The sequence below is a fragment of the Pleurodeles waltl genome, chromosome 2_2, assembly GCF_031143425.1.
Source record: "Pleurodeles waltl isolate 20211129_DDA chromosome 2_2, aPleWal1.hap1.20221129, whole genome shotgun sequence".
NCBI lineage: Eukaryota > Metazoa > Chordata > Amphibia > Caudata > Salamandridae > Pleurodeles > Pleurodeles waltl.
Window position 1 is genome coordinate 1,026,588,097 of NC_090439.1, and position 12,216 is coordinate 1,026,600,312.

The window sequence follows — 12,216 nt, forward strand, 5'->3', positions numbered from 1 at the left end:
TTCATTATTTCACACATTTTTTGTTCTTTTAGTACGAGTTCATATAAGTGGCTGCCATACCCCGTGGGCAGATTTTCAAACGTACGATAAATTTCTCTATGAACTTTTATAAACCATAACATATAAGCATTTATTAATATTTCTAATTAGCATATCTGCTTCAACACACCCCAGTCAACCAGAAACTCAATTTCTAACAAAGGCATAGTACCTTCCTTCTTCCTGTCATGTCTTTCTCTCTCTTGCTTTGAGACAAATTATGATCATGAAAAAAGTCCTGGTTCTCAAAGGTAGCATGCCCTCTACAATGATATCTGATTTGTGCACCTCACAATGGAGGCAAACTTGACAGTGAAATTGGAGTCAGCCCTTTAGAGGATTTCTACATAGGGTGTCATTACAAGTGCCTGAAATTCCTGAAAGAGATTGTAACAGAGTTAATGGAAAGGTTAGTTGAAACATCAGAGACAGGATTCCTTGGTTGCTTTCTGCTGCTGAAAGTAGAAAACTCCAGGTGAATCGGACGGAGAAAATAAGGAAATACTGGAGGAATCTGACCTGGAATAACCCATACCCTTGATAGTTCCTCAATGCAAAGGGATGTTCAGAATTCAATCTATAATCCCTATTAATTTCACACCCCTGGAGTTCATGGGACCCCAGGATCATTAAATCTAGGTTTATGGAAGTAACACTCGCCGCACCACGGCACTCTGAATTAGGTGCTTAGTGTGGTGCCCTTGTAGTGACCACAACAGCTAAGGATAAGACATTTCCAATCCAGTGTGGTTTGTTGCCTATATTTGGTTAGTTCATTAGTTAGGGCAATCATAGAGCGCAAAATACAACCATGTCTGACTGAAGGCGCTGACAGTCATTTATCAGTTTCTCTAGATAAGTATATTTTAGTGCAGAAAGAATGATATTTACTATTTAAAATGTGACGCCACAACAGATGAAGTATAATATAATTGATAAATTGTGATGTCACTATTATACATATCTCTGTCTGTCTATCTATGTATGTGTGCGTGTGGATGTACACACACACACACACCTATGAAGTTCCCAGTCGGTCCGAAGTTGGACATGGCGTACTTTGTAACGGTTGTGCGATTACTCAAGCGAAGGGACCCGACCATGAATATGCAAAAGCTTTATGGCCTTATGTGGCAAACTAAAGAGGAGTGCACTTGTGCTCCGGATTGCAGTGAAAAAATAATCTTTAAATGTATTATCTCAAAGTGGCACAAAACTAAAACGCGTTTCGCTGCACAGAATATTTCTTCACAGCCCCTCTACTATTTTGATTGCCGTTTGCCCTCTTTATCATTTCCTGTTTCTGGGAGATGTAATCTTTTATGAGCCCAGCTACGTTTATCACTGTGATTCCCTCATTGCACCCTAATCTGCAATAAAAACCCATTATCATTCATATTTTTAAACCCATTCCCCATGGTGGAGTGCTAAGTGACTGTGCTAAGTGACTGTGCTAAGTGACTGTGCTAAGTGACTGTGTGAGTAAAAAATGTCAATGTTCTAATCAAGAAGCAACGGCCTCTGCTCTAGTCTCTTAATGTTATTTATACAATGTTGACTGTGACCTGTTTGTGCAATTCTTGCAACTCTCCCTTCTAGCTGCCCACTTGAAATTATTGCTGTTATTCCTTGAGATCATAATTTCGGATGTCACAATCAGATCTTGACATGATTAAATTGATGTTGTATTTTTTCTATGTTCATCTAATGTGTATGAGTCCACTATCAATCCATATAACAAATACGTTTTAGAGACCCAAATGAGTAAAACTCCCCTGGATATGTTTTATTATCATTTTATAATGCACATTTGCCCCCTACATTTATTTTTCAATCACAAATGTTTCATCATCCAGAGTGGTGCCCGTGCTATTTTGAGGTAATTTCACTTTGTCTCACTCTTTCACATTTCAGATTTTCCACTTGCCAGGTCTCAGTAATCATTAAGGTTACTTGATGTATGTTGTTAATAGACAGAATTATTCCTTTTTATTATCTGCCAACATTACCACCTCTCTATTTTTCCAACCTCCAGTGCACGGGGGATGTTACACATTTCATTGTCTTCTTGGTTACCCCAGTGTTAGTACATTGATATTTGAATTGTTTCATTTAATATTGTCATTTATGAGCTCCTTATTCTGAACTTGCTTTTATCAGTTAGATCATTGTGGCAACCTCCTTTCATAAGTGAACCTGCAACTCTTCGTCCTGATTTAACCCATGGGGGTTTCAGGTGTGCAACAATAAGATGTACCTAGACTCCCTCTGTCTTAGAGTTTGTTACCTGTCACCACCACGCTCTGATTTCACTACTTGAACAATCGCATAATACTTTAATTGTGACCAATCACTGTTGTGGTGTTGCTCCATACGTTTTGCCGCCACAGTGCTCTTATCATTATTAATTGTGGCCCTCATACGTTCCAAAATCCACTTCTTTGATTCATATACTGTGCTGCCAATGTATTTCAGTCTGAATGGACATTCAATAATAAACACCACATACTTGCTCCTGCAATTGATTCTCTGTTGAATATTCCATTTTTGATTGGTAACTGTAATAAACTCTTGTCTGTTTACTGCAATTTTACATGCCTTGCATTAATGCACTTCCAGAAGCCCGGGCACAACATCCACCCTCCTCTGATTGATTTGCAGTGACTGTGTGCCAACTTGTCTCTTGAATTTGTGGCTCTTCTGATTAATCTTCTTTTGTTAGCTTCCTGGGTTTCATTTTTTCCTTGTACAATCTGTTACCTACTGGTTTTCTTCACTTTGCTCTTACCTTTTGGATCACCTTCTCTGGATATTTCCTCAATTGAAATCTCTGGTTGAAAGTGCCTGTTTTCCCATTCCTGTTCTTGGGAGCAGTTTCCTTTGATCCTAAGAAACTCTCTATGCGTGATACTCCATTTGAGACTAGGGTGGTGAAATCTTTCATCATGTAAGATGGCATTGGTGGCTGTCATTTCTCGATGTAACATTGTGTGAATTCTGTTTGAATATAGATTTCAGTATCTAGAAATACCTCTCTCGATCCACTGATTTGATGGGTGAAGTTTAATTTTGCTACATTGCTATTCAGCATCTAGAAATATTCCTTAAATGTCTCTGTGCTTCATGCCCATATTATGAATAACTCATCGATAATAATAACCACATGATGATTCTATCGATAAACCTGTCATTTGTCGGTTTCCATGCTGTATTCTGCTCCCACCAGCCCATTCTTAAGTTTGCATAACTGGGTGAAAATGAAAAACCCATTGCAGGGCCCCTCCTATGTTTATATACTTCATTGTTAAACAGAAATATGTTATTTGTCAGGCACCAATTGATCATTTCCATAAGCATTTTGTTTTAATTAAAGAAGTGTATGTTACGTTTAAAAATAAATATTCATATGCTTCCATTCCAACTTGGTTGTTTATACTCCTAAAGCGAAGTAACATCCATTGTGATTAGTTTATATGTCAGTGACCAGGGTATTTTCTGTGAGTGTTTTCATAGATCTCCTGTGTCTTTTAAATTGAATTGAGGTATTTAATGAATGAGGGCAAAAATAAATTAACATAGTTGGAGATGTGTTCCAGAAGCATCCCTTTGGCCGAGATAATCCGCTTGCCTGGACGATATTTCTGATTTTTATGGATTGTTGGTGAAAAAGTATATTGTTGGCATTACAGGGTTAACTGTTAGATATTTCAGTTCACCTGCATCTAACAAGTTTTCTTCCATCCACAGTATTAGCTGTTGTTGTACCTCCTTTTGAAGTTGTGGTAGGGGATCTTCATTCAAATTGATGTAACATTTCCTGTCACGCCAATTGCTGATTTGCTTCGTGTATGTGATTGCTTTTTGTCTAGCACAACTATATTCCTGCCTTTATCCGCAGGCTTTTTTTTCAATAGATTCATCCTGTTGTAACCTGGAAAATGCTGCTCTTTCGCCCTTTGTAAGATTGTACGATAATTAAAGATTCTTTTTTTCACTGCAATCCGGAGCACGAGTGCACCTCATCTGTGGTTTGCCACCTAAAGCTTTGCATATGTACATATATGTGTGTGTGTGTGTGTACATATATATATCTATATATATATATATATCTATATATACAAATCTTCACAAAATTTTCCCCAAAACTTTGCCAGCCACATCTGCTTTCTGCTGCTATCGGGAGAGTTTTGGTGTGATCTGTCAAACGGTGGTCGAAAAAAAGTGTGGGGTCCCAAGATGCCTTTTCTCCATCATTTTTCCATAGGGATTTTGAAGAGTGATAGTGCCAAAACTAAAGGTGGGTCCTAGTCCAGAAAGTGACCTTTTTGTGATTTGGTGTGAATTCGTACGGTGTTTTTTTTTGTTGTTAACTGGAAAATAAATTTGGATATATAGGGATGCGGATCCTCCTTGGATCCTCCTCAGATCCTTTGAAAAAGCAAGAACCTGGTTGGCTTGACACAGCCTGGCCCAAATATGAGTGGGCACAAGGAAGTTACATATTACCTGGATTATTTCTTGTTTGCTGGGGGAGGGGGCTCCAGTGATTGGGGCAAGGCATTGCAGAAGTTTCAGTGCATGGCAGAGACTCTTGGGCTGCCCCTAGCCCCAGAAAAAACAGAGGGCCCATGTACGTCCCTGGTATTCTTGGGAATCGAGCTGGACTCAATCACTATGAATGCACGTTTGCCAAGGCAGAAAGTAGAGGAGTTTCAGATTTCCTTCAAGAGATGATGGGTGAAAGGCGTTTGGAGCTTCGACAGACCCAAAAGCTGTTGGACTTCCTTAATTTTGCTTGTAGGGTGGTTTAGGGAAGCAGGACATTTTGTAGGCAGTTGGGATTGGTTATGTCCGGAGCGCAGCTACTGCATCACAAGGTCAGAGTTTCCATGGCAGTGAGGGAGGATTTAAGGGGCTGGCACTCCTTTTTTGAGAATTTTAATGGTGTATCCATGTGGTTTCAGGAAGAGAAGATGGTGTGGCAAGTACAATTTTTTTCTGAACAGCAGGTGGTGTGCGGAGAGCTGGTCACAACAACGGTTGCGCCAAGGGCGTAGCATTGCATTTTTTGAATTTTTACTGCTGTTGGTGGCATTGGTGGGATGAGGTGAAGAATTGCACAACAAAACAGTGATGTTTCATGTGGCCAACAAGACTGTGGTGGAACTTGCGAATAGACAGTGGGCTAGAGATTTGTGCGTTTTGAGGCTGCTAAGGCGATTTATGCTGCTGTGTTTGCAAAAGAACATAAGGCCTGATTACAATTTTGACAGAGGGGGTTAATCCATCCCAAATGTGACGGATATCCCGCCCGCCGTATTACGAGTCCATTCTATCCTATGGAACTCGTAATACGGTGGGCGGGATATCCGTCACATTTTGGACAGATTAACCCCCACCGCCAAAAGTGTAATCAGGCCCATTGTCTTTAAAATGACACGTGTAGCCGGAGCAAATAATGTTATCGCTGATTCATTACCTTGTTCACAGTTGCATTGTTTTTGCAACATGGCTCTGGGAGCGCAGGAGGTCAAGATGGAGGTTCCTATGGAAGTCTGGGAGTGGGGGGCTTGGGAGTGCTAAGGCTGGTTGAGAAGTCCTTAGCAGACACCACGAAAGGAGCTATCAGCTAGCCTGGACTGAATTTCAGAAGTTCCAAGAGAGAACAGAGAGGACATCGCTGAGCGAGTGTGCCGACAGGGAAGAATCAGTGAAGCTTTTTGCTTTGGAGTTGATGGATAAGGGTTTGTCACCCACGACCATTGCTGGCAAAATAGCTGGGATATCTTTTTTACGGAGCTGCTATGGGGCTTTGACCTGGCAAGAGATGAGCTGCTGGGCAGGGTCACAAAGGGCTGGAGTAGAGAGAGGCCACAGGCACAGAAGGGTTTGAGAGAGGCTACCAAGTTTGACCTGTTGGGTGAGATTTTGGGTATGTTGGGGAGAGCTTGTTACAACAAATGTTAGGTTTTTGTGTTTCGCCTGTGTATGATTTGGATGTTTTTTGGGGCATTCAGAGTGTCGGAGGTTTTGGGGCCGGGTGGTAAAGATGGCCCTAGGCAGGACGAGGTGCGATTGGGGTTCGGCCAGGTAGAAATATGGTTAGGAAAGTCACTGACAGATCAAGCTGGTAAGGGGAAGTGGATCTGGTTGAATTAAGGGGGGTGTGACACTGTGTGCCTGTGGCGGGAATGGAGTGCTTGTCTTGAATGGCCAGGGTGCCAGCATGCAGGATTTTTTTTCCATCAGGACGGCAGCAGGGTCACAGCTTTTGAGCTTTTGGTGGTGCTGTGCAAGGCAGTGGCGGCAGCAGGTTGAGATCCAGCTTTGTTTGGGACTCATTCTTTTCGAATTGAGGCAGCAACATCGGCGGCTCAATTAGGGTGGGGGTTGCATAGGATTCAGCAGATTGGGAGGCAGTGCTCAAGGTGCAGTGAGAGGTATATGTGGAAATGAAGGAGGATGGGGGAGTTTTGGTATGAGAGGTGGTAGAGTCTTTCAGTTTGGAAGCTAATCTCATTCTCTTTTCTAGGATGTTTGGGCGGCCCAGCGCACCAAAAGGAAAGTGATGTGGATTGTGGGGCAGTCGTTCGTCCACTGGATGGCAAAGTATCCATACAGATCTATGGATGCAATCTTGGGCTGGCAAGCAAAGAGCATGAGGTGCTATGGTTGGGTAAAGGGGGCATGTGATGGGGTGGTTTACTGCCTTTTTTTCATTTTGGTGTCTATGGTGGCTAAATGGGGTTGTCCAGATATGTTGGTGATCCATTAGAAGGGAAATGAGTTGGTGCAATTACCCGCTTTGAGGTTACTGCAACACGTGCATCGGGACTTGGAGGGCCTCACGTCTAAATTGTCTGGGACATGTTTGGTCTGCACAGAATCGCTGCCACGCAGAAGGTGGAGGGGAGCGGTCAAGCAAGCCGCCCTTGACAAGGTCTGCAAGAAGGTAAACAGGACAATGAGGGTCTTCTGTGCAGAACTTGGTATCAAGATAGTGGCCTATGGGGGCATTTGTGAAGAGGATGGGGAGCTTTTTCGGGATGATGAAGTACACCTTCCAGAGTTGGGGCATGTCATTTATTTGGTGGAGCTAAGGGATGCATAGGTGAGTTTGTGGAATGAGTGGGTGTGGTGCGAATAGAACAGGCAAGTTTGAATGTATTGCAGTCGCAGTAATTTTTCCCTACAGGGTGGGGCAGAAAAAAAACCCTTTGGGGGTTTTCGGGGTGGCAATACATGGGGGGGTAGCGAGTCAGATGTGGGTGAATCCATCCCTTTGGACGAGGAGTAAGGAGTTCAGGAAACGATCTGGGGGTAGGTTGACTGGAACAATGAATGAAGTGGTGGTTGGAGGATGTTTTGAAAGGAAGAAATAAGGATGACGGTGATGGAGGAAGTGAATGAGGTGAAGGGTAAAAGGTGTGAAGAAGGTGGGGAGAAATGGTAATAACTGGCAAAGGAGAGTTACAGTAGATATGTTTATGAGTTAAAGATGTCGTTGTTACAAGTTGTGATATTTTAGTTGCAATCCTTTTTGGATAATACAGGTGATTATCCCACCATAGGCAGGCCGCACAAAGTTGAGGAGCAAGGAGCAAGCCGGACGTGAGGCCGCGGCAAGCCAACTACAGCAAAGCAGTGAAGAAAAGAAGTAGGCCAAGCTGAGCGGCAGCCCTGAGAGGTGAAGCCCAGTCCGCTTTGTCAGCGGACTGCCCCTGCGACAGGGGTCACAAGTGTGTGTGTGTCCACCCTTCCCTGCTAATTTAAAGAAACAATACCTTATTTTGGATTATGAGGGGAGCCAGCAGCCTCCTGGGCATAATCAGAGGGTAACAGGCACTGGGCACAAGGCCAGGGCAAAAAGTGACATATCGGCTAGCTGATGGTGGAGGGCACACGACCATTCCTCCAACGGCTAATTAGACTCAATGCGGCAGTGAAGAGGTTGGCAAATGAGGGTTCTCATGAGTCTTTAAATGACACAGATACAAGTCAAGTGAAGCTTCTATAAATCTGTTTGTGGCGCATAAGTGTAGAGCTTGCTGCACAGTTTAATAAACCAGGAAGCTAATTTGAAAGTACGCTGACTAATCATCTGCCACCCTGTGAGATCAAGCACAGGCAGCTGGTGGCGTGAAACATTGCAACTATTTCCCTTGGAGAGCCACCACGACCCGAGGCCCAAGAGGTGGAAAGCCCAGTCACAGATGCTTCTTGGGCACATCTTGCTAGGATAAAAGCCAACAATCCATGGACAGGTTCGCAGAGAGGAGACCCAGTACAAATTTTGATTCAACTAGCCAGGGCCGTCACAACATGGCAGGCATTGGTTTATTTAAATAGTCCTGCAGATGCCCTGGTGACCTGCAGGAAAAAAAGAACAATGGCGAGTAACAACAGGAAAAGGGCAGCAATGAAGGACAATAGGGACAACTAGAGATAAAGGGGATAATGGAGAAGCCCAAGAAGAGGCAACACGCTACCAAGTCAGCTGGCACATGACTTCAAAACCCACGGAGAAAGAAGGGGTGACACCAGCCTGTGTCTGAAGTCTCCACTGCAGTGCCCAACAAGGGCCACCAGAACAGCAGGGGAACAACAGAACCTACACTTGATAAGAACTAGAGTACAATAGAGTGCACACAGCAGCCAGGCCATGTGCTCTATGGGGCAGCCAAGCTGATCTGGAGTGGCAGCATATTAAGTAATAACAGTAACTTTGGCATATGAACATATGGACATGCCTAGAGGCATGCAGCAGAATGGTTGGCAGGCGGGCCCGCAAGGGATGGGCAGGGCACCAGGGCTAACAGTAGCAGATAACAGGGTGTTTGGGACACGGGGAAATGAGGGCCCTCCACTGAACCAGTGGCAGCTGCCAGGGCAGGCTTCACATCAATGGGTCTAGGGCTTGACTCAAAAGGTGTACCCCATTGGGCAAGATGGTCATGCACAGTCCCAAGGTGCAGAGCTCATTTAATACAGCTGGGGGGGGCAACACTTGGGATGGCAGAGCGTCACTCCCTGGGTGTCAGCCATGGGTGAGCAGGGTATGGCTCACAGCAAGGGAAGGGCATAAGGGATCAATCTGAGGCTGGTCACGTAGGTGTGGTCTGCGTGATGGCACAAACACTAATTTTCCCAAGAAATGCAGCAAGAGCAGTGGCACTGGGCTTAGCTAGACAGGGGGCTCAAGTGCTGGCCATAGTGTATACAAGTAATCGTCATTGTCTACTTTATTTGATTTTTAAATAAAAATCATAAAAGTATACATACAATGCATGGTTCAAACTGCAAAAGATAAAAAACTGTAACATTAATAAAAAACTGCGCTCCCTATCAGGTACAAAATACAGACATTTCCTAACCTCATAAGATGATAAAAACTCAAAAAGACGATACAACAGGATAATTTCAAGTGCATATATGTAAAACCAAGAAATGCATACGAGTCACTGGGGCAGGCACAAACGTGTCCCAATAAAAAACACGGCGGGCTATTTAGGGAGCAGGGGGTACAGGTAAACACATAAAGTAGTCAGCCAGGGCAGCATAGGCAGTTGCAAACACAGGCTGGCCCTGGGCAACAAAGAGGTCAAATGGGGAGCATGCAATGCCCAGGGTGCGCCCACATATCAGGATGGGGCAGCACATTGGACCAATGGGGTGCTAGGCTATACAACAATAGCCAAGAGACTTCTAAACAGTTATGAACAGGTGGAACAGGCACAAATGCTAATGGTGTGCTTTGAGTAAGGCTTCTCAATACCCTGCCGGGGGCAAAGGGAAGCAGAGAAATTGAGGAACCTTAAATCAGTCTCAGAAATCATATGGGAAGTCAAAGAAAAAAACTGCAAAACATTTAGGTTGGAGAGGGTATCAGGAACCCCCAACTCCAGGCCTCATGATCGTACCACTAAGAGTAGTGCCATAAAACGACCTAGGCCAATTTAGACTGATCCACTACTTATTAAACCTGGACAGCAGCTCGGAGCACTGCACAGTGACATATGCCACTTTGGATAATGCCTTTGACCTTCTAAGGGTGGTGTGAAATAAAGCATTGATGGTGAAAGCAGACACTGAGTTAGCTTTTCGTCTCTTGTCGGTGCTTCCAAACAGCTTTAACCTATTGGGTTTCCAATTCCAGGTTCTAATCTACTATGACAGGTGCTTACTGATGGGATGTGCCATCTCATGTGCATACTTTGAGATGTTCAGCTCATTCCTCGAATGGGCTGTGCAGACGAAACCCCTTGACGGTGGAAGATGCACTACATAGATAACTTTTGCTTTCTCTGGGCCCAAGACAATGGGCAATAAGGGTTGTTGGATACATTCACAGAGTTGGCTGAAGACTTAAGAGTACCATTGAGCCAGCATAAAACAGAGCGTCAATCAACCAAACAGACGTTCCTAGTAATAGGGCTGGACTCAGAATTTGGGGTCTGTAGACTCCTGCTGGACAAACTGGAGGATTTGCATGAGGCAGTTCATGGGGCAGGTACCAAGGTGAAGATGACCATGCGGGAGGTGCAGTAGCTTTTGAGTAAACTTAACTTTGCAAGCAGAGCTATCCCAGCTGGCATGGCATTCACTAAGCACCAGGTTAGGCCTACAGTATAAGTGACAAAGGACCACGACCACATTAGGCTCATGGCACTAGTGTAGCACGACCTCGCAATGTGGGACAGATTCCTAGCAAATTTTTATGGTATGCTAATATGGAGGGAGCCCTAGGTCTCATCCAACCACGGGCAGCTGTTCACAGATGCAGCAGGCAGTGTGGATTTTGGAGCAGTGCTGGGGGAATGCTTGGTGCATAATGGCATGGCCAGGTAAATGGAAAGCCAGCAGTCTCACAAAGAATATCACAATGCTGGAACTTTTCCCAATCTTGGTCACCTTTTGCATATAGGAGGAGGAGCTCAGAAAGCTGGCCCAGAGGCCGATAGGCAGTGTCGTTGCAGTTTCCATGGAGCTGTGGGAGCTTACAGACCTGGCCTAAGAGTGCCTCTCAATAACGAGCAGACACACAACAGAGCCTAAAAGTACCATAAATACTTAGCAACATTGAAGCATGTCACAGACTCCACATCATGGCAGAGCACAAGCCAAGCACAGCTAGCAGTGGAGAACATTGGGTGTTCGCCAGTGGGAAGAGCAGGTCATGGGTATAGGCACACCAGGCGACTGTAGCACATTTCGCCAAGCTAGAGACAAGTGCAAAACCGTCAACACAACTGTAGGAATGTGGCCTGGTGTTTGGTGAGCACCTATGGTGTTGTCACCTTATACCAGGTCCATGTATCTCCTATTTGTGAGATGTAGACAGTGTCTAGGAAGCCAGGGATCTCTAGAGGTAGCTGTGGATGAGCAGCCAAGACTTATCTAGGAGACATGCAAAGCTTATGCAATACCACTATAGCCACACAGCACTCACACACATAAAAGAACCACACAGTGTTACAAAAATAAAGGTACTTTATTATGGTAACACAAATACTAAAATACTCTATTAGCAGGTGAGTAAACACACTATTATATAAACATTAGAAGTCAGGAATTGGCATAGAATACAATAGAAATCAGTGAAATAGTTGAATGTAATGGAGACAGTAGGGAGAGACCAAACCATATACTAAGAAAGTGGAATGTGAAAGTCAGTCCCCTATCCAAGGACGTGGAATCTTTAGAGGGGAGCTGGAGGAACTAGGAATCCCAAAATGTAAGACCATGGTGCCCCCCAGTGACCAGGTGAGAAGAGGTAGGCACCTGCTTTTTCCCCAAACCCACAGGTACCCTTTGGAAAAGGACTGTGCAAGACCCAAGCAAGACTGGAAGGAACAAAAAGTGTAACCTGAGAGAAGAGGACCTGCAAATGAAGGGGACCAAGTCCAGTTCTAGTTGGAGTGTCCGGATGGAGCAGGAGCCACCACCAACACTTCTGGAGATGCAGGACTTGGTCGACAGTGAAGACAAGGAGTCGGCTATGCGGCACAGGAGCAGGAGAAGAGTTCCAGGAGTGATGCAGACTATGTCCCATGTCGGAAGAGTTGCAGTCAGTCAGTGGTGTGCAAAAATAAGCCTTGGCTAAGCAAGAGTTGCAGATGAAGAGTTGCAGAGCTGCTGGGGACCAGAAAGGTCCACAGGGACTCAACCCAAGGAGAG

General features: G+C 44.5%; 1 protein-coding gene across 1 annotated transcript in view; it reads right to left on the bottom strand.

Annotated features, from left to right (window-relative positions):
* The window catches only part of LOC138278166 (vomeronasal type-2 receptor 1-like), a 198,789-nt gene extending 195,806 nt beyond the window's left edge, over positions 1–2,983 (bottom strand). The window contains exon 1 of the mRNA XM_069219245.1: positions 2,828–2,983. Coding sequence (XP_069075346.1) covers positions 2,828–2,983 — 156 coding nt within the window. The remainder of the gene's footprint in view (positions 1–2,827) is intronic.
* Between the last annotated feature and the right edge of the window lie 9,233 nt (positions 2,984–12,216).